The sequence below is a fragment of the Pezoporus occidentalis genome, unplaced genomic scaffold (genome assembly GCF_034315485.1).
Source record: "Pezoporus occidentalis ecotype Australia unplaced genomic scaffold, CSIRO_AGI_Poc_V1 ctg63, whole genome shotgun sequence".
NCBI classification, from domain to species: domain Eukaryota; kingdom Metazoa; phylum Chordata; class Aves; order Psittaciformes; family Psittacidae; genus Pezoporus; species Pezoporus occidentalis.
Genome location: NW_026915977.1, coordinates 3,169,574 through 3,194,894, shown reverse-complemented (window position 1 = coordinate 3,194,894; position 25,321 = coordinate 3,169,574). Strand labels below are relative to the sequence as shown.

The following is a 25,321-nucleotide window of genomic DNA, read 5'->3' as shown; positions in this document are numbered from 1 at the left end:
TTTCACAGCACTGCTTCTGCATCCCCTGCCTGAGCCTCTAGCACAGCAAAAGGGATGAGTTGAATCATTTCTGGAGGGATGTAAAAGCATGGTACACAACTTGTCATGAGCAAGAGCACTGGAAATTTAAAAGAAACCCATAAGTATATTCTGTAATATTGTTTCAGCTTTCTGCATGCCTCAGCATTCGCGTGAGCCTCTCGCTGTTTGTGTTTCACTCAGGGTGAGGGTCTGTCCATCCCCACACACACACATGCTTGTCCCTTGGTACCACAGGAGCTTTGTGGCTCTGGGGCAGACCACCATGCCTCCATGCTGCTTCCTAACCCAGTGTCTGTCTGTCCTGTTGGCTCCACAGCAGACCGGCACAGTCAGACCCCCAATGGCAGTAGCAGCACGGAGGTCCCCAAGCCACTGCACCGCAGCCGCCTGCCTGCCCCCCGGCTGGGGGGAGATGAGCCGGGGCGTTCCCCTACCGAGGGCCGGCCTTACCCGCGCGCCGAGGCAGAGGTGGGGAAGATGGTGGCCAGGCTGCAGGATGGAGGAGTGAAGTTGGCCAGTAAGGCAGCCAACGGCGTGGTGGCCAGCCCTGCCCTGAGGACCTCCACACTCCAGGCCAAGAGACCTGCTCCCCGACCAGGAATATGCGGCAGAGAGGGTGAGCCTGGGGCTGTGGTCCTAGCTGAGGCAAGGCACAAGGGATGCCGTTCTCCTGGGGAAATCTCGAGGCACCCAAACCAGCCTTCCCCATTGCACATCATGCGCTGGATTGACCAGGGCGTGTGGGGGGCTTCTTACCTTGAGTCCTCTTGATGTAGCTCAGCAAGAGGGATCGGGGCACAGGAACAGCTTGAGATGTGGGCACAGGCCCCACAGCCCCAGGGTTTGATCAGGTCTTGGCCTCCTGGCTTGTCCTAGTTGATTCCAGACAGCGGGTACCTTTGTTGTGTTGCTTACTGGGGATGCAGCTGCTGCCAGGTTTCGAGGCAGCCTTCAGAGCTGGTGCTGGTGCTGGTGCTGTGCCATCCCTGCTGAGCCCATTAGATGCCACCAGCATCAGATGAAGTCAGGCTTTCTGTACAGTAGCTGAGGCTCTTGTGCTAAGCTCAACCTAGCTCAGCGGACTCATAAAATTGAGGCTCAAATGGTGATATAAAGACCATTAAACCCAAAGCAGTTTGTATCCAGTCTAACTAGCTATAAGCACTCTGGATTGCCAGTGCTTTCCTCAGCAGGATGGGGAAAACAGCAAAAGTCACTTTCACATTTTAATTTCTAAGGGCTGTGTCTGTCAGGCTGCCTGTGACGCAGTTTCTGGTTTATTGAGGCCTTACTGGGAATGTTTATTTTCATGATTCACCCATTGGTGTTAAATACAAATACTTATTATTTGTATTCTAATAAGCTTTATAGAGACACCGGGGAGCTGTCTGCAGGACAGCACACATTGCCGTAACAGCAGGTATTTGGTGCTGAGCTTTATAAAATACTCAGGCACTGGAGGGAAGGTGTTGGGTCACCAGGGGTGACATTTATTCCTTTTTTGCTTAACCCTTGAAAGTCTCCAAGGGTGAAGTGAATAACGGGGTTGGCTGAATCTTGGGGAAGACAAGCATTGAGGCAGGAGCTCCTGCGAGCAGAACAGAAGGCTGGGGGAGAGGACAGGTAGTGCCACTGTCTGAGATAAAAACTCAGGGGAGCAGCGGCCCTGGACTGCAGGGATCAGCAATTTGTGCTGTTCCTCTTGCTTCTGAAGAGCAGCACTGCACAGGTTTTGACTAAGAAAGCTTGTCATTCCCAGGCAATATCATCTTTGCAATCAGCAACTGTATCAAGTTTGTCATCACAAGGTTCAGCATCAGGCCCTCTTTCTAGTGCCAGGAAGGCTGTACTGGGGCGGGCAGAATGGGAACTGCCTTTTTCTGGGACTCTTTCCCTAAATTCTGGCTATTAGCCACTATCAGAGTGATGGTGTTGGGGCAGACAGATAGACAGACAGAATTAAGCCCGCTACCTTGTTTAATGCCTCTACATAAACATCTAGCCCTCTACCAAAGCTTCATACTCAGTGTTCGTAAACTTCAAACTTGCAGGGGAGTGCGACGGTGTCCCTAAGCCACGATCCCATGGCGATAAGCCCGTGATAATGCGTCCCCCGGTGAGACCTCCAGACCCACCATGCAGGACTCCTGTCCCTCCAAAGCTGGAGCAGAGGCCAGATCTGATAGGGGGAACAGCAGAAGAGATGCCTTCATCTGTGTAAGTCAGCAGCCCCTGGTGAGCGTGTGGTACCTGGGGTGGGCAGCTCAGCCCAAGGGAGCTGCCGACCCCAGTGGGCTTGGGGAACATGCAGGGGGATGAGATCAGCCCAGGCAGCAGGAGTAGAAGCTGGCATCACTTAATGGCAATTTTAGGAGAGGAGGACAAGAAATACCACAGTGGTTTCCAGTGCTGGTGATGTACAATAGCTGGAGCCTGTGGACATCCCCTCCAACACCCATGCGAGTGCAGTCTGAATGACACATTGGAAAGCTGTGCAGAGGGCATAACCTGGGAGGGGAGCCATGGTCACAGCAAAGACAAGCACATGCAGCAAAAACAAAGCTCTGAACCTTCTCAAGTACAGCCCTGGGACTGAGCTTTGGACCATCACCTTCTCTCCTGTGGTGAAGCTGGAAAATCCCTCTCTGCCTGACTCTGAGCAAGCCTCTCAAAGGAGATGCTTCCCTGGGAAGGACAAGATTCCTCTCTTAAGGAAATTGTATGAAGTTCAGCTTCATCAGATTTCTTTCAGATTTTAAAGAGACAGAAACCTTGCTAGCTTCAATGAGAATCAAAAGGAAAAAAAAAATAGAGAAAAAGGGTGACTAAATACACAGGGATCTCAGCCCAGCAGCCAGGACTGGCTGGTGGGGAGGCTGTAACCTGGGTCCACTGAGGAGCTCTCTGCTGCTGCACATCCAGCAAAGACACACATTCCATTCCTCTGCCATCCCAGCAGGGATGAAGTACAGAAAAACTGAAGGAGAGGCCATAAAAGGTGATAAATGCAGATTTATAAGCCAGCATGTAGGAATATAAGCAAGAGCACGGAAATAAGCAGTCTAGCCAAAAGTGATGAAGGTCTGCAAGGCCAGGGCGGTGGGAAGATAGAGGGGAATGGAGCTGGCAGCATAAGGAGCACAGGATCTGCCTCAGCAGAAAAGACATCGGTCAAAGGTGATCATCTTCTGTGTCTGCTGATGCTACTGCTCTTTTCCCTAGCATAGATGAGATCTAATTAGCAACTCGTCCTATCAGATAACTGGAGTGACCTCTGTTGTTCTTTTTGCAGGGTGGCCTCTAGGACAAAGTTCTTTGAGACAGCTTCCCGAAGAACAAGCAAGTAAGCGTGGCACGGAGAAGCTGGCGTGTAAATAACTGCAGCCCCACTGCATGGGGTGCTCCCTCCAAGGCAAAGCAAGTCAGCTCAGGAAGTCCCAGTCCCACCTTTCTTGCCTTTTACTCATGGGCAGAAGATGGGTCTCAGCCAACGTGCTGGAACTAAACGAAGAGCCCTAAGTGTAAAATGGGAATCCAGATACAGACCTGAGAAGTTAAATGTAAATCAGCTAAGTGATAAATACATCTATGGATTCCTTTTATCGTGTGTGTGCATTTAAGCAGTATAGTGCACAGTGTACTTCTCAGCCTTTGCAAAGAGCAGAGATAAGATCATGGGAGAGATGAAGAGGGCTGGTTAGATCAAAGCAGCTGCGTGACCAGAGGGTGGTTGGTCCTACGCACTGTATGTACAGGCATAGCTCCACCACAGGTATGGTGGAATGGAGTGACAGCTTGGGCATGGATGCCATTGGGCTAGGCTGGGATGGGGAGCTTTGGATTGTGAGCATTGTGCTTTGTGGCAGCAAATTTCATTTGTAATGATACCTACTCAAATAAGCTTCAGCTTCCTGCCATTAAAGATCACCAGCTTCTGCCCAAAGTGCAAGCAGGTTTGTGTGTAAGTCTGATAAATGTTGAGTTCACTTTCTATATTGCAGAATACATCCCTGACATGACTGTTACCCAGCCCTTGATTTAGGTTTGGGTCTGAGTTTGAGCTTGCTTATTGCATTAATACTTTTTTCTATATTCTTCTACTTCCTTCTATACAGTTCTTCATCACCACAAGGCAGGATCCCAGGTGATGAGAGCTGAGACTAAAGGTAAGTGTTTGTGGCAACAAACCAGGTAATAAACCAAAAGCACACACGTAAGCCAAATTTGGCATTTATAGGGTGGTGGGAGTCCAGTGGAGGCAATGGGAATCTCAAAAGAGAGATCAGGAGAAACATCCTTCCTGTAGGAGAACCTTGCAGAAGGAAAGGTAGTGACTGGAAGTGGCCCATGCTCGAGGGGTATTATGGCAGGGTGGAGTAAATCAGCTGGTGGTGCCAAGATCTGGGCTTGCTCTGGTTGTGGTTTTGCAATCGCTGATGAATTTACACTGCTGTATAGAACATGCTTGTTATCTTCTTCCAGACTTCGTAGCCATCTCAGCCCAGCTGGACCCAGGAGATTTTCTGTGGTTGTGAAATGGACGTGTCACAGCTAAGACTTTTCCAGTTCCAGTGTCCCTGGAGAGCAGCTATCTTACCGGACGATAATTTCAGAGCATGCTGTCATAAGTGGCTCAAGAAATTAGAAGAGAGGGAGACAACGATGGAGACAAGACCTTACCCACACATCTGTGTTGAACTGTTCCAGCCCTTCCACCTGTCCTCTCCCGCAGGCTGTGAAGGATGCTCATGTGTGGCCTTACAGGTGTTCAGCAGAGTTGGCAGGGCTGTGGAAAGAACACAGCCTGGACTAGAGTGGCTATATTTACCTGCTCACTTTTGGGGAAATGTACCTTGGTAAGGGTGACCTTAGTCAGATGTCGGAGTCAAAACACAAGGGACTAACTTCTCAGGCTTGGATGCAAGGGTAGAGAACTGGAGTTTGGGTTGGCCCCTTGCCTCAAGAAGCTCCTTCCCTTTATGTTATGTTTTCCTTGCTCAATAAGCTATAGTGTGCTATAGTGTGTTTTTCAGTGTGTAGGAGAGCAGCATCTGTTACTGGAAATGCTGCCGTGCTAAGGCAGGCAGGACAGGAATTGGGGGGACCATCATCCTTAGCTCTGCAGGACATCTCTTTATCTCCTCCCCGGCATCAGCCTGCCCCTGTCCTGGAAAACTGTGCTGGCAGACATGGCTGTGCCAGGGGGGCTTTGCCTGCCTCATCCCCTGCCTGTGCATTGGCATTCCAGTGGGTGCTGATCACATCATTCCAGTTGGTGCTGATCACATCGTTCCAGTCAGCACTGGTCAGGTCAGCAGCCTCCAAGAGCACAGCTGGGAGAAGGAGGCAGCAGGCGGTGCTCCTCCTCCTCCTCTTCCTCTTCCTCCTCCAATGTGAGCCATTATCCCACCAGATCTACAGGTGGTGAGGAACTGATACTTGCTGAATATGGGCCAAAGCCCATCATTTTCCTAACAGGCACCCAATTTCTTGTTTGCTTGTTATATTAATTTCCAGTGCAAGAGATGTCCAGTCTCTTTTCCTCAGCAGTGGCTCTGTAGATGATGCCCTTCATTCTGGAAGGTTTCTTCTAGCCAGGACCACACCTAGTACCCCTGTTAACAGCAAAAGCTTGTTTGTGGTTCCAGTTGACGCCCGGGCTCAGTTCCTCAGCTGTAAATAGGCAATGAGCAGTTTCCCTGCTTCCTCTCACCAGCCCAAAGGTGACTTCCCTGTTCTGAATTATTTTCCTTGGGTGCTGGGAGCATTCCCAAACCAGTGACCAAACATTCCCATTAGCTGCTTCCCGGGCCCTCCGTCCTCTTGAGTGCACTTTGTGTCCTACCTGGCGCAGGTTTGCCAGTGGGATGCTGCCATGGTCCTCCCCGTGCTGCCTCCTGACCTTGCCTTGTGCGTGTAGCTAGTGTCTGTCTGTCCTGTTGCTGAATGTAATTCTGGTGTTCACTGGGCACACATGTATTGTGTCAATGGTGCTTCTGCTCCCTTGGGCTTTGGTGGTGCCCCAGCCGCTCACTCCTGTACCCCTCCGTGCTTTGAACAGTGGCACGTAAAAGTGGCTTTAAAAGACAAAAACCCCAGTGGTATCAACATCTGGACTGTGTTACACACTCTGGCATCTCAGGGCTTTTCAAAGCTGCGGTGAACCCTTTGTGCTGCACCCTCTGGCAAGTGGCTGGGAGGTGTGAGCAGTGCTGAAACAAAGCACATCATTGTGTTTTTCTGATCAGGTATCTAAGAGAGCAGTTAAGATGGAGCTGCAAGCCAGGGGAGAGGTGCTCTGACCAGCCCAGATGGCTGGGAATCCTCTCCAGCCACCCAGCAGAGGAACCAGTCCCAGGTATCCCGCTGTAGGCAGCACTGGTGCCTGAGCCTGCCCTTTGGTGGCTTCATTCTTGGGATGGCTGTCCCAGAGGTGTCAGGCCAGGGGCTCATCCACAGAAGGCCAGCATTTCACTCTCTGGGCTGTGCTTTGAGAACTCCTTGAGGCTCTTGGCTTGGGAAGCACACGGACCTGCATAGACATGGGTGTCTCTGGTGGTTCCTCTGCATATGGACCTGGAAACAATGGTTGTTGCATCTCCTACACTGCTGGTGTACAGGCAGCCTCATGCTCACCACCCAGCGCAGACCCTGTGGGACAGGGCTGGGGCTGTGGAAAGAAAAAGAACCAAGGGACTTTGGTTTTAAGTCTGGTGTTGTGGAGGGAAGCAGCTTATTAGAAACGTATTCCATTGTGTAATTTTAGGCATTTTTCACATGAGTGTCTGTGCTGGTTTTTCCTCCTCTGTGAGAGCAGCTGAAGGCTGGGACCAGCAGCGGAGCAGTAACAGGGTGCTGGGTTGTGCTGGTGGAGAGCTGTGGGGCACGATCCCTGCTGCCATCGCCACAGGAGCGACACAGCCAGGAACATGGGATTCACCCTGTGCAGCGTGGCAGGGCCCCCACGCATCCACCCCCGGAGCCGGTTTGTCATGTAAAAGCATAGGTTACTTCAAGTGTTTATAAAATTCCCATGAAGTAAAAAAAAACACAAAACCCCAAGTGTGCTTCTTTCCATCTTTAAGCAATGCTCAAGTGTTGCCACACTGCAGCCATCCTCTGCTGCGCAGGTCCCACTGCTCTGGTCCCATGGGCAGCGTAGGACCTGTCCCAGCACTGCAGGGACACGGCAAGGCAAGGCTTGTCCTTGGGGCTGACGGAGCCCTCCTCACTGCCAGCATCTGCAGCCACAGCTCCACTGTGTGTTTTGGATTCCCCAGATCGTTCAGCTGCCGCTTCCAGCACAAACATCTTTCTACTTATAAAGTGCTCACTGCTTTGTTGGGGAATTTATTTGATGTTTTTAACCTAATATCGTGTAGCTGGGCAAACCTGCAGATCAGGAACTGCTCCAGTGGTTTGAGAGGGATGAATTCAGCTCTGGTTGTCGGTGAGGGTCTTTGGCTGGACCTGGTGTCCTTCTCCGTGTCCTTGTGCAATTGTTTCACACCATCCCAGCCTAGTATAAGGGTGCTGAGCTTTGCAGCATGAATCCAGGTTTGCAGGCTTGGAGCAGGTCTGTGGCTTGCCCTGGCTGCAGTCCCTGAGCAAGCACCGCTCCTGCCGAGCATGGTCCTGCCTGTGGCAGGGGGGTTGGAACTGCGTGAGCTTCAAATCCATCCCATTCTGTGATGGCAAGCAGCAACTTGAGAGCTTTTTGGGGTTTTTTTCCCCTCTGTTTTTGTTTCTCTGAAAGGTTTCCTTTGGGGGCTATAATTTTTCCAGGGATGGATGTCTTCAAAATGACAGCGAGAAAAAAACTGTTTTCCCATTAGCCCTCACATTAAATGACTACAAATTGGAATATGCAACAGGGCACTATCCCAACAATTCTGGTGTCCCCGCCTACAGGTGCGTGGTTTATTTTGTAGTGGAGAATGTTTTGATCTAACTGAGCAAGAAAGAAATCTTCAGCATAAGCAAAACCTTGTAGGTTTGTATACGAGAAAAGACAGCACAAGCAGATGTTTCGAAGCTTGAGACTGGGCCCCAGTGAGGACTTCCCAGAGGAAGAAGAATCTGGAGAGGTTAAGGGCGAACTTCAGTAGACACATCTGTATGATAAATTTAGCATTGAAATGTGCTTAGTGGAGCACAGACATCTTGAATTTATGTGCTGCGCAGAGACCCACGATGGCTCAGGAATCCACCCACACAGGGCTTTTTGCAAGATCAGAGCCTTCTACACCAGACACTTTCTTGGCAGCCATCAGCAGCATTACTTGGCCTATGCATCCATCCAGAGTCAGACCACCAGAAAAAAAAAATCCTGCAATTGGCTTAAAAAGTCAGGAGATGCTCTGAACCAGGGAATGCGGCAGTGTTCTCTGTTCTCCTTCTGGAAGAAGTGCTTTCACAGCCTTTGTCGGACTCTCTGAGAGCTCCTAAAAGGCAGTTCTGGAGATGCTTGAATCCATATATGTAATGTTGCCATTCCCCTGGAGGCTTAGGGAAATACAGTCCTCTCCCTGAGGCATTGCCCCCAGGACCTTTGTCCTCCTGCAGGTCAGGCATCCTTTGCTCTGTGCCTCTGCCATCCGGGCACTGCGCTGCCATGCCATGCCCCTGCTGTCACCCTGCCCTGGTGAGGACAAGGGCACACAGGGCTCTGCTTGCCCTCTCCTTGGCGTCTCCCTGCTGGCTGTGGTGGGAGGCGGCAGGAATGCAAACCCCAGAGCTGGCCGATGTTCCTCGTGTCAAGAGCACACGGGTCAGCGTGACCCTGCTGAGGGCTGCGGCTGCATGGGGAGGGCAGAGCAGCTCCCGGTGCCTCTCCCAGCCTTGACCACAGCTGTGGTACTGGTGCAGGGCAGTGGGATGCCAGCATTCCCACTTTGGATGAGGGCTCCAGATGAAGCCTGGTGTTCTGGTTAGTCTGTCTCAGAGGGAGCTGCAAAAACTTGTGTTACACAAACTGGAGAAACTAACCGAAATTTAAAGGACTTTCATAATAAGCAGTTAATTTGCTCATGACCAGGCCCTGTCACATCTCAAGGCTGGGAATCCTTCACATCTGGTTTGTAGTCCCACGCATTGTCTGCAACTGCTTTAAGTACTCTACGGGCAGTTTTAGACCTGTGAAAAGCTGGTGTTCTGGTGGCTCCTGGTCCTGTTTCCGTTCCTTGACTGGGTAAGATATCGGGTCAGTCACAGGACAGTTCAGTGGCCGGATTCTGAACCCTTTGAGCAATGCAGAGACATGACACGTGCAGGCACCAGCCTGTCGGTAGCATGGCTCACCACCATCCTTCACTCAAGAGAAAGGACCAGTGGGGAGGGGAGACTGCCTGCGGCCAGAGGAGGAGGAGGTGAATGCTGCCAATGTGGAGCATGGGTGGCTGCAGGCGGGTGTCCTGCAGGGGGTCCCCACTGTTGGCACGCTTTGGGCTATGGTCCATTCACATCTGAACAAGCAGGACATGCAGAGCATTTCCTTTCCCCTCGCTTGTGCTGGCGCAGCTTGAGGGTCAGTGTAACCCCAAGGCTGATAGAGCCAGAAGGCTGCAGGGAACCGGTTGCCAGTGCAGCTGTATCAGTGTGAGCAGTGCTCCTGGGGCCCTGGGGGGGTAAAACCACTGTCGAAATGTGTGTTTAAAGCAAGTCATTATTGGGTTAGGAAATGGAGCAATTTTTTTGTTTTAAAGTATTCCCACTGGCTGTTCTAAGGACAAAGGCAAACAAACTGCTTTAAAGCACGGAACCGTTTTAGGTCTGCTGGAGATCTTTTCAGCCAAGAAAAACCCCAAAACAAAGTAAGATTGATTCAGTTTCTGCCATTCCAGCCCCCCTCACAGAAGACAGCCCCAGTCCAGCCTCCTGCATCCCAAGTGCTGCCCAGGCTCCGAGCAGCCCCACTTGCTCGGCTGATGGAGTTGGTCAGAAAAAGGTTCCAGCTGCATCCTTATCACAAAGGTCCAGTAAAGGCACCTGGCAGCCTGCCTGGGACAGAGGCTATTTGCCAACCAGGCCAGCAGGGTTAGAGCCCAGAGCAGAGACCCACAGAAAAATGTACCTGGCAGCGTGCAGCAGAGCTCTGCAGCCCTCTCGGGCCCCCCAGCAAGTCCTCCTTCCTCCTGCGGGGTGTTGCTTCTAAGCTGAACGGTTATTATGGACATCATGCAGGTTTGTGTCCACTGCCAAGGACAGAGCACTTGGCCTGAGCATTTCTCCCTTCCCTCTGAGCTGCACTGAGGCCCCTGAGCTCCTGTCTCTGCTGGAATGGAAGGCCTGGAGAGGGTCTCCCCCAGGTCAGGACTGCGGGCTTCGCCCGGCAGGAGCTGTGCATCCCGCACCCCTTTGGGCTGCCCCTGGCTCTGCTGCACAGTGGGGTTGGCAGCTTGGGCTCTGCTCTTCTGCAGTCACAGCGGCAATGGAGACACTTGACAGCCTGGTTGTGCCCAGAACATGGTCCCTGGCCCCTGCTTGGGTGGCACCAAGCGTCCTGTCCTCAGCTTGTGGTGATGTTGTGGGGCAGAGATGGGGCAGCCCTGCCAGCACCAGCAACAGAGAGCTCATGTGTTGGACCAGCAGCTCCCGAATGTCCTAGGTGACACTGGTGGCCAAGTAAAAGCTTGATGGGGGACAGTGGGGTGAACATGGTGACAGGTATCTGAGACAGCACCACAGCCCATGAACAGCCATGGGTTTCTCCATGTCAGTTAAGGGTGAATGTTGAGAACAGACATTCATAGGTAACTGGCTCAGATAGAGGCATGGGACCAGATTCTCTGCAGATGACTAAACAGGATGCTTCTCCACGTGAGCAAGGCTTTTTGTACCACTCGGTACACTCTGCTTTCAGGCTGCAGGGTACTGGTACGTGTACCGCTGCTGCGCAATTACACACTAGACATTGCCAGCTATTTGTGGACTAATGAGGTACTATTTTTTTTCCCAAGCTCTTTGGTTTGTCTCACAGTGAACAGAATCTTGACCCTGTGCAGCATTCACATCTGTGCCTTGAATTAAAAAGCAGGCAGTCTTTTTTTATTACTTGGGAGAACATAGGTTAATTTTATGAAGTTCCAGCACAATGGATTTACAACTGCTCATAAAGATAGTGAAAATAACAACAAGAGGAGGAGGACACTGGCCTTTATTAGCTGCTTGCTTTGAGAAATACAATAATCAAACGAAATTCAATTTAAAAGACCCAAAGAGGCACATATGAAAGGATTAATCAATTGATATGTAAATGAATTAACAGTTCAGATATGTGATTAATAGCAAAATCTGACTGTGAAAACCAACCTATGAATGCCCCAACATGCAGCCTCACCCACTGAAAAATAACCTGCTTTTTCCTGGCGTCTTCAACAGCTAGTATTTGTCACACTGGGTAACGGTTTTCATGCACATTAACTGAAACAAAAGCCAAAAACCACACATTGAGCAGCGTTCCAAGAAACAAGATTCTGCCTTTATTGTACTTAGAACAACAACAGATTTTAAGATTACAAAAAGAGCGGAACACCAAGCGTGCAGGTCTGCTCTGTGGTACAGCACAGGGTGAGGGCTCACGTGGGACCCAAGCATGGAGTAAACCAGTCAAAAAGTGAATGTTTTCATCTCCCCTAGCGTAACTGGTGTTGTTTTTATCCCGGATGCCAGGCAGGTTTCCCTCTGGCTATGAGAATAAACGTCCCTCAGTCCCATATGGTGACTTCTGAGTCACGGTCATCTCCTGGGCATCCTCCAACACACCTCGCTGGCCAAGGCAGCGATACCACTGCTCTCCACTCTTGCCAACGTAACGTTGTAAGTCTCCATTTGCCTTATTCAAAGCATTCAGTTCCAATTTAAAAAACAAAACAAAACAGAGGCAACAGTCCAACTACTGTCCTTCTCTAGAAGCAGAATTTGGCCTCAGACGCCACTGATTTGGGCAAAATCCTGCCATTTCTGAAAGGTGACTGAAAAAACGCTGCAACCGTAATATGGCTGCAGCTGCAATAAAGTGATATGTGTATGCTTTGGCCTCACTGCATTACTTGCAGAGGCTAAAGGTTCGCAATGCAGCAATGTCCCACCAGGGCATAGACTTCTGTGTCACACACAGGAGGAAGCTGAAAGCTCAGCCCTCGCCTTGGAACCATGCCTGGGGAAATAACCCTTATTGTAGCTGAAGAGTCTTTCTGCCCATTCTGTAGGCTACTTGAGCTTTTTCTTTTGGTAATCCTGCAGTGTTTGCTCCATGACTCTACTCAGCTATGGTGAAACAAGCAATTGCAGAGACATTATGCTTTGTTACATTCATGAATATAGCTGTGGGCTGGGAGTCCTCCCCAGGCAAAAAGGCACCAGCAATGAGCTTTTTTGGCTTATTACAAAGAAAATAAAATATATCAATATAGAGAACTCTTTTCATTACAGACGTGTTAACAAATAAAACCAGCACAAAATTGCCACAGAACACAAAATATCCAGCACAGAGAGCAGCTCACTATAGATTTGCCGTGGTTTTATGTGTGGTGCAGATGTTTACTTTCTGAATCACAAATGCAGGTTCCCCTGCCGTTTCTAAAGGGAATGAGCATAAGCCCCTCCGTGTTGCATGGGAGTAGGTGGGTGCAGAGCAGCTCCAGCTCCATGCTGCCACACCACAACCTGCCCCGGATCCCAGCAGGCAGCACTGGTGACCTCTGCCTGTCCCTCAGACACACGGGCATCTTGCCCAACAGCCATTCTCCAGGAACTCCGTGTCATTTGATGCTGGGCACTGGGTCATGACAGTGCTGAGCACAACCTGGCCCGTCCTTACGGCACGTGAAAGGCTTTCTGTGCCTCCAGAAGTCTACTTTGAAAGAGTGAGAAAACAGCTACCACGCCGTAATTCCAGGATTCTGCCCAAAAGTGCAAAGACCCTGTGCAGTCAAAGAGGGCAGAAATAAAGGACACTGTTGTCCCTCAAGTGCAAACACTACGCCTGTCTCAGCTACAAGAAAGCTGGAGAAGCAGATACCGACACCAGACTACGCCAGTGTATGCCCCATTCCTGCCATGAACAGATGGACCTTTGAAAACTGGGCAATACCTAACCAGAAAAAAACATTAAATTGAATGTTTCCATTATTACTGGCATACACTGACTCGTCTCCTGAAGAGTGGTTAGTTGCAGTGTGCAATAAGAAAAGAAACTCCCTTAGAGCATTATATTAAATAGATCTCTTTAGCAATATAAAGTGGGGCATGCTTTTATTTTAGTATATATGTACATTTAACATACGGCATTGAAACATCTAGGGAGAGAGCTCAGCAAGCGGAGCAGCAGCTGATGGAACAGGTTGCTGCAGGGACCTGTGCTGGTGGTGACGTGGCAGGGGAGGGCAGTGAGCCCAGCTGATGGGAGGCAGTGGTCACCTCAGGTACCACCTCAGCATCCCTGCAGACACTGGCAACGACCCCAACAGAGCAACAAAAGGAGCACGGGGTGGTGAAGGTGGCGAGCATCCTGCCTCCCCTCCGCAGGGCCGACTCACTTGGTATCTACCTCGGTGACTCTGAGGTGGGATTTGGAAGCAGCGAGGCCAAAGGGGTCCCCCCTCCAGGGGTTCTGCCATCCCAAGGGAAGCCTCAGGGACAGCACTGACATGATTGTGAGGATGGTAAAATTTTCATTGCTTTATTAAAGCAAAAGTAGACAAGAAAATGCAGAAGAGAACATAAAGTACAGATAGATGGCAGGATCTGGACTTTGGTATTTCTTAAGCCTCATTTTGACGCAGTTCCTGCAGCAGTCCATGAAAACAAACAAGGGAAGTGTTAACTCCCCCTGCAAACACGCACAGTTGCTCCCGATCCCAGTTCCTGAACCCTCCAGTCACCACTCTAACGATGTCATAAGAAGTCAACTTCAGAATGTAAAAGCTGCAGAAGATTGCTTTGATGCTGAAGAGACAGAGAACGTAAGGCCGGTGCCCACCCAAGAACAGTGGAGCCCTGGGGTGCTCACTGGTGACAGCCTGGCTGGCTCCTGCCCACTGGCCGGGGGCACCTCACCCAAGCTCCTGCCCCATCACACATCAAACCTGACCACTCACGAGCTGCACGCATCCAGCACATGATGCACAGGCAGCATCCCCTTCTAAACTGCTATTCATTTGCATTGTGCTTCCACTAGCACACAGTGTATGCAAATCCCTATTAAACTTGATTTCTTTCCGATCTCCCAGCAGAAAAGTACCTAGCAGGATACCTCCACTCATTAACTAATGAAAACTTCACTGACAAGAGCTTGTGCAAAATACAGAGCTCTCCAAAGGAGCTCTTCAGATTGCTCCTAAACATCCTAACCATTGATGAGAGAGTACCCAGCCAGCTGTTCACTGTGCCCTTCTGCTTTCTGCAGAAAATGCTCAGGAAGAGAGAAGTGCACCAGCAGGATTTTTTACCAGTTCATTTGCAAATATTAGTAGATCATATTAACATTTAAAATGCTTGCAGCCCTCTAAAATAGAAGCTTACTCAGAACACCGCCCTCCTGGCTGGCATTCAGGAAGGTTATCTAAGGATTCTGTTGCCATCCACACGAAGCGGTTTCAAGTGGAAGCCATATCTAGCAGGGGAGGAAAACCCATCACAAACAACTGCAAAGATAGCTCCTCCCCTTCAATAGTTTTAAGGGCTTTACTCCTACCCCTTCCCTTAATGAAAATCCCACAGCTGACTGAAAAGTATCTCAGTAAAATAAGTTTGCTTTACTGAGAGTTTACAAAGAACCCAGAAGTACCGTGAGGGCGTCTGCCTGAAGAGATGATGGTGATGCTCAGCTCCTCAATGGTCCAAGCAGCGCAGGCATTAGTGCTGTTTACTGCACAACACGTGTGTGGCAATCAACTGTCTGCAACCTCATTCCCTTTGCTTTTAAAGACACCCGACAAAGACAAGCAGCTGGTATTACACAGGGGGGACGTGTCTGATCAGTTCTGGTGTGCTCATGCTGTGCAGGAAGAGGGAACTGAAATACAATGGGGAATGCAGGCTTGGCCACTGTGTGGGAGACTGAGCCCACCAAATAAATCAGAACACGGGCATCGAATGGGCCTGTGCTCCCTTCTGAACCTGAGGTATGGAACAGTCAAGCCTGACAAACCAAGCCTTGCATTTCTCAAGGTACTCCTGACGGCTGAGGACCACCAGCAGCTGCAGACCATTCAGCCTTTGCTCTTTGCTGGCTGTGGACCAACCACCGGTTAAGCCAGGGTGCATTTATCCATCCTCACTGTGGAGCTGCAGCCTGTGCTGCATCCGCCTGTGGCCTGGGCTCTGCCACTGCCACGCTGGGCTGTTGTGGACTGGTGAAGCACACGGGACGGTGTGCTTGGGATGGCGTCCCCCAGGCTGCAATCAACCACTGCAGTCAGCAGGGGCCATGTGCACTGCTTAGAAGGGCAGAAGGTCTCTTCAGCGTTTCTTTTATAAGTCCCTGCAGTGCCATAGCAGCAACAGGCAGTCGTCACAGCCACCTCCTGAAGGACGGGATTGACAGCAGGAATCCTGTAGCCTCACAGGTCCTGCAGATCCCAGCCCCGCTGCTTTGCTCCTGGCGTGCTGGTCTGCTGGCATCAGAAAGAATGGTTGGGACAAATGGGAAATAAGTGATGTAGATGGAAACCCAGGGCCTGGGGACACCCAGCGGGAGCAGAGCTGGTGAGGGGCTGGGTAGGGGCCCCGGCTGCCCATGGGTGGAGGGGGAAGCATAAGGTCTGAGAACGTCAGGCACTTGCGGAAGCGAGTACGGCTGTGTTGGAGGAGCAGCAGCTATCGAGGATGGGAATGTGACTGCTGAGTGCGTGGGAGTCTGCGGGGCAGACCAAGACCCAGCTTGGCTGGACATAGCAAAACCATCCCAGGTGGTAAACAGTAGCCATTTGTCACCTTTGGGACTTCGGGAAGGTCACCTTCCTCTCCAACCCTTTTGCTGACACCCTGTAACGCTCCATCAGCTAATACTGATGCTGCATAGGCAGGCATGCAGTCCAGAGCAGACCCCTCAGCAGCTGCATGGTGGCTCTGTGTCAGCAGCAGGCCCTGCCAAGTCACCAGGCTGCAAGTTCATCTCATCCCCCAGCTCTTCTCTGTTTCTCTACTGCAATATTTCAACTCATCTGCTTCCCAGCACCATTAATGCAATTTAAAAGTCCTGAAGAAGGCCAGTAAAGCAACCCACACCCACACTTACAGGCTCAACCTGCTTCTTGTCTTGTCCTGTTTCTTCTTTAAAACAAACACCGAACCCAACGACCGCTGGCATTTCTCCTGCTCGCTCGTGGCCCTGGGCCACTGCAAGTCACTGTGGAAAACACACAACTGAGAGAGCACAGGCACGGTGCCGCTGCCACCGTGTCACAGTCCCCTGTCCCAGCACGGCGAGCCAGCCAGATCTAGGCAGAAGCTGAGGCAGGTAGCTCAGTTCAAGAGGTACCTCACGAAAAACAGAAATCTCGGGAATCCCAGCAGGTAGCTGTTTGTCACTGTCCATCCTCCCGGCACACCGCCTGTAGAGGGGATTCCCCAAGGCACTGCAGTACAGTAGTGCAGAAAAAACTGGCAGGAGATTGCTGAAATGGGGGTGGCAGAACTGGGAGGTCCTTCCGGAAGATCACTGTGCGTGGAAGTAGATAGGCTTGACTTTTCCAGACAGGATCTTGGGAACCTGCACAGAGATGATCTCAGCCATCATTTCAGGGTAGTCCACGCTCACCATATGTGCCTTAATTAAAAGGTCAAATGTAAACTGATGCAGATCCTTGGCAATCTGGGAGAGAAAGAAAGCTCGTTACACAAGAAGTCCCCGGGCAGTGATTTCTTTGGGAAGACAGGGAGCAGGCGTTAGCTGACACAGCTGGCCGCGGCTGGACCTTGCCGCAGTGGGACGTGCTCTGCTCTCTGGCCATCGCTGCCTTGCTAGCAGCTGTCAGATGGCACGTACACGTCTCGAGGATAAGCGAGGGAACGACCCACCCTGGGGGCATGGAGCATAACTTGCCATGGTCCTGCACACTCAGACATTGCCCAGTACCACAAAAATGGGGATGAATAGAAATGGCACTTTTTTACTCCTACAGAAACTCGTCTTACCGTGCAGATGATGCTGACTTCAGTTATTAAGGATTACTTTTCACTTATAAACCGGTAACTGTATGTGCATGGAGCTCTCCCCCAGGGAAAAAGAAAGGTCTAGCTCAAGTGTCACCAGTACAACTTTAAGTCACAAATAGAGAATTTGATTTCACTGCTGCAATCACAGAAGTTTCACTGGGGGCACTGAGAGTTTGAGCTGTTCTGATAGGCTGACAATACAAAAGTACCATCTACAAAGAGCTTTTCATTGCTAAAAATGGAAGCCCATAAACCCAAGCACTAGAGTGGTTACTGCAGGGAGTGACACAGGTAGCTCACTCCCTCAGTAGACTTGGTGACTGTCTTTCCTCTGTTGCTTAATCTAGGAGCACACTGCAATACTGTCCATGAAAAGGTGTATGAGAGTTAAAAAACAAACCACAAAATCGTTGAACAGCCGAGGTTGGAAGGGACCTTGAAAGATCACCCAGTCCAACCTTCCCTGGGAAAGGGAACCTGGAGGACACTATTGAACACCCTGTCCAGTGTTTAACATCCTGAAAACCTCCAGTGATGGGGACCACCACAATCCTGGGAGGTTGCACCAGTGAATGATCATTCTCACTGTAAAAAGTTTCTTTCTTATGTAATTTCTTATGTGTATACATAGACATTTCACTGTCCTCTTACAGGATGCACGGAGTCCAGGACCTTGGTGAGCTGGTAAAATCGCCGAGAGCAGGAGGTAGGGTTCTTCCTCTTGCAAGCAATGATACGGTCAAGTTCCTTAATGTAATTCATTCGAAGTTCATCAAAGAGCTTCTGGTTCTTCAGGCCATCCACTGGAACTGGATGGAACATGGGAGGGAAACAGTGAGAGCTGCACAGAGAGTGGAGAAACAGAAGAGCCAGAGGAAGGCTGGGGAAGAGGTCAGTGCAGACCTGAGAGGAAAGATCTGCTCACCAGCTCTGCTTCTGCAATAGCCCTCACTCTGATCAGCTCGTTGGATGGCTGCTAAGCCAAGTTCTGTGCTTGTTAAAAATAAGAAGCAATATGACAAACTGAAGCACTAGTTTCCTGCTCTGCAGCTGATGCTCGGAGACCCTGTGAAGACAGGAGCTGAGCTGAGGAGCAACCTCCTGCAGGAACTGCATGTGGAAATGCTGCGCTGTGCAGGGGTGGAATGGGCTAGCTGCAGGGGCTGGGTGAGGGCACCTGAATGCTTGACAGCTCCTTATGTCTGAGCAGCTCAGACTGAAGCAGAGGGGAGAACATCCACAGCCCTTCCTTGGAAAGTACGAGTACACGCACAGGGAAAGCATCAGATACATCTATGGCAACTGGAGTTCTGCTGAGGAAAGGATGTGAGAACTTACTAATACTGAAGAAGAGTAGAGCCTTCATGCAGAGGAACTCCTGCAGTGTGATCTGAAGCCACCCGAACTCCTGAGAGAGGTGCCGCATCCTGACACATTGGCTGTACATTCTGGATTTGTGCATCCGGTACCTGCAGGGCAAGACACGTCAGGCACAGCGAGAGGATCAAAGCAAGCGCTGCCTGCGCGCTGTGCACGGGAGGGCACGCGCTGCCCATCCCAGCAACCCGAGCCTCGCCTGGCACGTCCCCCGTGCCAAGAACCTGAGCTCTGTCTTGGGAGATGCTGGCTTGCACACACGACCAGAATGTTTTCCAAAATGCCTGCATGTAATTCCCATCCGGAAATGGATGGCTACGTGGGACTCGCAGGGTTCACCTGACCCTCTGCCTTCCTGAAAAGCAGCTGCAGTGATTCACTAAGTGTGGCTATCTGCAAGGGGTTGGAAGCTGAGCTCGGAGCTCTCAGAGACAAGGTATGCTTTTGCTTGCGGCTGTGCATTGTTATTGTTCTGAAGCTCTTCTACTTTCGTATCAACAAACCCTCACCAACTCTAAGCTGATGGTACATAAGAGAGAACCCATCAGGAACTTGCATTAAAAGCTTGCTGCTCTTCCTACTCGCTCCAGCTGACCAACCAAGCTGGAAACAGAAACTCAAGTCCCAGTGAGAAAAGGCAGGTCTATACACACCAGCCCTTCACACTCACCACCGGCTCTTGCCCAATGAAAGTCGAACCCAAGGCAAGGCTAAGGGAAAAGGAAGAAGGACCAGGAGAGGCACTACACCTGCACATACTGCTCCTGGAGATCACTGCAGAGCAGTTAGAGGACAAAAAGCTGGGCCCTCCTATGCTTTGTTGGTCAGCCCTGAAAGTACGACTACTAAGCTACACATTCCATAATGAAAACAAATGCCTTGATTTGTTCTCACCTAGTCTGACCCAAACAGAACACAGTATCAGATTGTTGCTATTTCGCACTTACTCATTGAAGACCAAATCTGGAGCAAAGTAAAGCATCCTGGAATTGACGTTGGTGAAAGATCTCCAACCCATAGCGAACACCATAAGGCCCATCCAAGAGTACTGGATTATTGACATCTGGTCATCCACATGCAGGTTGCGAAATCCTGTTAAAAAAGGAGAAGGGGGTTTTACAAATTAACATTGGGTTCTTTGCCGGTACTGGAACTGTTTTTCTCCAGCCCTCCTGCATTACTCCTGTGAGCACAAGGTGGTCCACATCCCAACCTCAGCTCATCCCAGGACACACGGATGCATCTGGGTGGCACAGCCACAGTGTCAACAGCCAGGTGCTCACACACCCTCATAACCAGCCAAAGCACACACCTGTGAGTGGAAGGGGAGAAAGGAGATCCCCAGGCACGGGTGAAGAACACAAGCAGCAAAGCATTATACAGGAAAGCAGTGAGAAGTGGCAATAAATGACATCCTCCCCCTGAGAGTCCCGGAGATCTTCACAAATTGTATTTGAAGGCTTTGCAAGACCCAGTGAAGTGAACCAGTACCATTCTGCAACAGACTGGACAAAGACACAGCAGGATGGGATTCAGTGACTTCCTAAAGTCCCTTCTGGAACACAACCAAACCTCAGCACTTGCCCTGCAACAGCCCTTGTTTCTGGCACTAATTAGACACCCAGACCCACTGGAACGTACTGGAACGCCACATGCTCTGCAGTCACAGCGTTAACTCCCAACGTCTGCTCCAAAACATTCACAGTCACCAAGTGAGACAGTATGTCAAAAGTAAGTGAAAGCAACAGCTGAAGAGGATTTGTTGGCTTTGTTCTGCTAACAGAAATAAACCAGCTGGGGGAGAGTGGGAGCCCCAGCAACAATACAACTAACCAGATCACATTCTCCAGGTGCTGAGAAGCCATCATTAACCAATTGCCTCCCCTGGTGCAGTTCTGGCACTCCAGGAGATAAGCCAAAACTCTTCCAATCGATTAGGACTTCATCAAATTTAAGCAAATAGATTGTAATGTATAATGTTCAGAGACAGCAAGTGATCACGAAGCTTCATCTCATGGTTAACGGGCTGCTTCCATTTCTCTGTCAAATACACAATGCATTTATCTAATGAATATGAAAACTTCTGCTGAATCACAAGCTGAACAAAACTATCAATTAAATTCAAATTAGTATTCCCAGATGGCAGTTCACAGCTAAATCCCAGGCGTGTTTGCAACACACACACAAACACCTCCAACACCGTACTTTTTTCCAGATACTTGTAAGTAGGCAAATGTGATCTGGTTTCAAGAAGATGATTCGTTACTGCAGTGAAACTTTAAAGCAATTCCAACACCTCCAATGTGTAATAGTAACTCACTGAGGCAATCCACTCTTGCCTGGGAAGCTGTCAACTGTAAATAAGCACAAGTCGTGTTTTACTGCTGACTAAACCTGCCTTACATTTGTGCAGTTTTGCTCTAGATCGCCTATCACTGGATTAAGAACCTGAAGTTTGTGCCCCAGAAGCATGCCACCGAATCTGAACGGGTGATTTCCACCAGAGGGGTGCTCAGCTGCCAGCTGAACAGGAACCTTCTGGCAGCCAGAGAGAAACTCATTCAGAGCACACGAGTACAGACAAGGCAACTGGGCAACTCCAGGACTTCATAAAATCAGTCGTACTCATCTCTAGGATGTATCTAAGTTAGATTTTCATAGCTAACTACAGTACTCCATGCTATTAAAAAACCTTTCTATTTATCCAGTAAATTTGGTCAGTGATTAATTCACTGCTTAGTAAATCCTAAGCACTTCCTTGAATTTCCTCCTGCTCCGTAATTGTCACCATTCTCTTTCCCTGCCCAGACTTTCTGAAAAGATTGGAAACATGTGAGTTACTTGAAGAGGAGCCATGTGATGGCCCCTGTGGCTGAGACTCTGAAGAAAGTAAGATGGTGTAGGGAACACTCCCACACTGGTATCCACATAATGAGGGTGAACCTTGTCTGCTACACACTCATCCCCCTCAGATCCATAAGGCTGGGAAGTAATACCCTTTCCCAACTTAGGAAGTTCTTTTGGGAAGTTCTGCTGGGCCCAAGAGGTGCTGTAGGGCCAGAACTGCAAGCCAAGGCATGATGGAAAGGGTGAGGTGAGAAAGAAGACAAACCAAAGGTCTCTGATGTTTGGCTTCTCTTGTGCCTATGTTTTGGGAGCAAAGCCCATAAGTCTTACCACCAAAGACAAAACTTGTAACCTGCAAGTGACTTGGAGACAGAAAACATACCACGAACAGCAAACTATGTAAATTTAGCCCTAATTCACACGAATGATCCACCCCTCTTTAGCTGGGTTTAGCATCAACAGGACAAAGCTGTTGGGAACACCAGCATCAATGGCAGAACTTCCTCATCCTGCTTGCCATGCCCCTGCAAACCAGCCCCAAAGCTACCTCTGCAGGCAGCCAGTCTCACCTGGGGCTGGCTTCCCCTCCACCACTGAGTATCAGCTTTGCACCACAGCTGGGGTAACTATTTCTTGCTCCTAATCTTTGCTATGAGAAGGATTTTGGTGCTTTTGTTCATTACCTTGTAATTATGTTCACTTAAAATAAAATACTTGTGCAAGCTTCACCAGTGTTTAAGGAAAAGTATTTGAACAGAACAGTTTCGTTGTCAGAGGACTTAAAACTGCTTTCTGCTTGTCCACAAAAAACAAGTTCTAGAAACACACTGGCTGAGTTTTTTAAAAGGAATCATTGCTTCCAGTTTCTGAGCTAAATGCCCTTAAACAAAACTGTCTCTAAAAACCTCCCCCATCCAGACATCTTAAATGATGTACTGTCAGAATCACTGTGAAAGAAAATAAATACAGAATCACTGTGAAAGAAAATAAATACAAACTTAATGCCATAATATACTGTTAAATTTCTTAGTATTGGCATGTTTTGAAGAGACCCAAATGAAGATTTCTTTCTACAGAAAGAAATCATAGTAAAAGTAAAATCAGATTTACTGACAACTTGAAAAAGATCAATGCCATTTTGCTGTGAATAATCACAAAGCAGCAGTTTGGAAAGAAATTCTTTATATTCTCTCTTGATGCAGTGCTGTGCCAGATTAATTATCTTCCTCAGAGACCAGCAGCTGAGCACACGTTACCACAAATTGCATTTCCAATATAAAAACATACTCATTGTGTATCTGGAAGTCTTATTATCTGGAGAATGAAAAAAGATGCACAATTAACTGTATCCTTATAGTTAAAGGTGATTTAGCTATACTGTAAGGCTGTATATTTGAAACAGAAAAGCAAGCGATGGCATGGAACACCCCTAAAGCACTAATGCCAAGTACACAGAGATTTGGCAATCGCTTTAGTAACGAGGTCCATCTCCCATGGAGTATTTCACCTGATCACTTGCACACCGAGCCGCTAGAACCACAGAGGGCGTTCAACTGCGGTGCTGGCAGCGGAGCCGCAGCCTTTTCCCACACATGCGGTCCAGCTATTTTTGATAGACTCTGTTCCTAACAGCTTCGGGAACAAACTGAAGACTTCTCATTCGCTGCCAGTGAGAATGACCCTTAAACTAATGCGTTTGAGTGCTGATCTAAATTAGCTGTGAGGCCTTCACTGAATCTATGCGTATGGAACAGGGAAAACACGCACTCCGTCCACTTACCTTGAAGTGGAGGGATTTTATGGATTTAACGAGATTTTTTAATTCCGTGTTCCAACAGCTTCCTTGACAAGCAGTGGTTATTTCATCTTTCCAGCAAAACCACAGTTTCATTCTACCTTCTCCTGTGCAGAATTTCAATTGCAAAGGGTCCAAAGGGCCATACACTACATTTTCTCCACCAGACAGAGGCTGGTATTGCTACTGCAGGCAAGCAGGATGCAGAAATGCTCCTACCTGATGCAGCCTTGTTTCTAGGCCATCACTGAAACCTCGCTGGAAGAAGTGCAGTAACACCTTGCTGAATATTAATCACTCTTGCTATGCAGATGATTTCCAACGCTGGATGCCAGATTAATAATCACCTATTAACCAATAGTATTCTACTGCCAGCGTTATCAGGCTGAGGCTACCTCCATTACAGGTGCACGTTCCCCTTTCTCCCACCAGGAGCAGTCATCGGAAAGCAAAAGCCTTCTCCCCTTTACATTGATATGCATCCTAACTGACAGGGGAGCTTGTTCATCTTTAAGCCAACACTTGTGCTAGATGTGCTTCATTAATCGGGAAAGGGGAAGAGTGGATGGCATTTTCCCCCTTGCTGAGGACCACGTAGCACTTCCAGCAGGCAGAGGATGCAGCTGTGTCTGGCAGGGGCACTGGCTGGCCAAGATGTGTTGCTTCAGCTGCTGGCCCCGGGCACTGTTCCTCCTCCCGGGCAAGCCAGGCTGTGCTGCTGTGCAGCAGGTCAAGCCCTCTACTCTGCTCCCATTGCACCTCACCAGCAACAGCATTCATTAAACAGCCTCTAGCTTTCCATGAAACTGGGTCAACATCTTTCTGCTTTGATAAAAACCATATCCCACTGTTTTAAATTGCTTTGGTTCTGTTTCCATTTCTCCCCCTACCTGCATTCACCCACATCATCTGAGCTCACCAAACACAGGGCTGCCCAGCCAACCTGCAGACCTGGGAAACGAAAACACTTCTGCTGTATTAACCAAAATGTAATTTAAATAAATTATAGACAGCAAACCACCTCTGGCTACGGGGATACTGCAAGTCTATTCAAAAAGCGAGGCAGACACAGTGTGTGCAGGAGGGGCAGTGGTGGGCAAGGCTGCCCACACTGGGATCCAGAACCTGTCCAAGCAAAGGGGCTGCATGGCCACCGCCCACCTGGAGCTCCACAACAGCAATAGTGCTGCAGTTGCTTCTTCCTTCCCTAGAAACCACCAGCAGAATGACTAAGTGGCAAATTTGTGGTTATTACTGTTCAACTGCAGTGCTGGCACACACAAGGGAACTACTGGGGAAAGGTGCAGAAAACAAAGTGGCTTCACGCTTGCTCCAGGCACAGTGATGCTGATGATGGGCCAGCACCAGCTTTGCAGCTGGCAGCATTCCACTATAGCTCCAGAAGGCATCCATGTCCTGAGGAGGGTGTAGGGGTTAAGCTGTAACTGCTCAGATGTAAGAAGATTAGAAATAATCTTGCCCAGATGCTGTCACTGGCACAGCGGGCACCAGCCCTGGGGGGCAGCAGTGCAGGAGCTGGCAGCACTGTGCACCATGGGGCTGGAGAGCAGGTGTAGTAACAGAACAATAAAAGCTTTTGATAAGGAGGTGATTACACTGAAAAATGTTTTTCAAAGCAGTCTCCCTTTCTGTCAGCACTCCTGCAGTTTTACAACTGATTGCCAGTCAGGTTTGATGGTGTCTCTGTGTACTTTCCTGGAGGAATCTTGATGTCTGATGTGGATATGCCGGAAGAGAAAGCATGATTTGTTCCTGGTTTCACAAGCTAGGTGAACCTTTTCTGACTCAAGAACATAAGAAACAGAATGAGCTACTCTGCATTTACACATATTCAGTCTAACACCCCTCCTGGACCAGCTACTTCCAGGGGGACTGCGAAATTTTTGGGAACGTTAAATGTCTAACTAGGTTCATCACCAGGTTTTGGCAAACTTATTTTGTCTCAGTTTCCTGCTTTGGTCCTATCACCTCAAAAAATAGTAGGATCCCTCTTTTCTGTGGCATTTCCTGCGGAATGGGGCCAGGGTGAGGAAGGCAGCTCAGGATCGTTCCCAAGCCCCAGTCTCAGGGATGCTGGGA

At 49.4% G+C, this 25,321-nt stretch overlaps 2 protein-coding genes across 6 annotated transcripts in view; one reads left to right on the top strand and one right to left on the bottom strand.

Moving 5' to 3' along the window:
* OPHN1 (oligophrenin 1) overlaps positions 1-25,321 on the top strand; it is a 159,193-nt gene that overhangs the window by 57,593 nt on the left and 76,279 nt on the right. For 3 of the 5 annotated variants that reach the window (XM_062640037.1, XM_062640034.1, XM_062640038.1), the window contains 5 exons: positions 359-658; positions 2,094-2,259; positions 3,335-3,385; positions 4,158-4,208; positions 4,525-5,455. In XM_062640037.1, the coding sequence (XP_062496021.1) occupies positions 359-658; positions 2,094-2,259; positions 3,335-3,385; positions 4,158-4,200 (560 nt within the window). In that variant the 3' untranslated portion in view covers positions 4,201-4,208; positions 4,525-5,455. Of the gene's footprint in view, positions 1-358; positions 659-2,093; positions 2,260-3,334; positions 3,386-4,157; positions 4,209-4,524; positions 5,456-25,321 lie in introns of those variants that run through there. The other 2 variants (XR_009968776.1, XM_062640036.1) reach the window with 2 other exon arrangements.
* AR (androgen receptor) overlaps positions 13,280-25,321 on the bottom strand; it is a 52,890-nt gene continuing 40,848 nt past the window's right edge. The window contains exons 5-8 of the mRNA XM_062640039.1: positions 19,527-19,671; positions 18,541-18,671; positions 17,854-18,011; positions 13,280-16,858 (exon numbers count right to left, since the gene is read on the bottom strand). Coding sequence (XP_062496023.1) covers positions 16,703-16,858; positions 17,854-18,011; positions 18,541-18,671; positions 19,527-19,671 — 590 coding nt within the window. The 3' untranslated portion in view covers positions 13,280-16,702. The remainder of the gene's footprint in view (positions 16,859-17,853; positions 18,012-18,540; positions 18,672-19,526; positions 19,672-25,321) is intronic.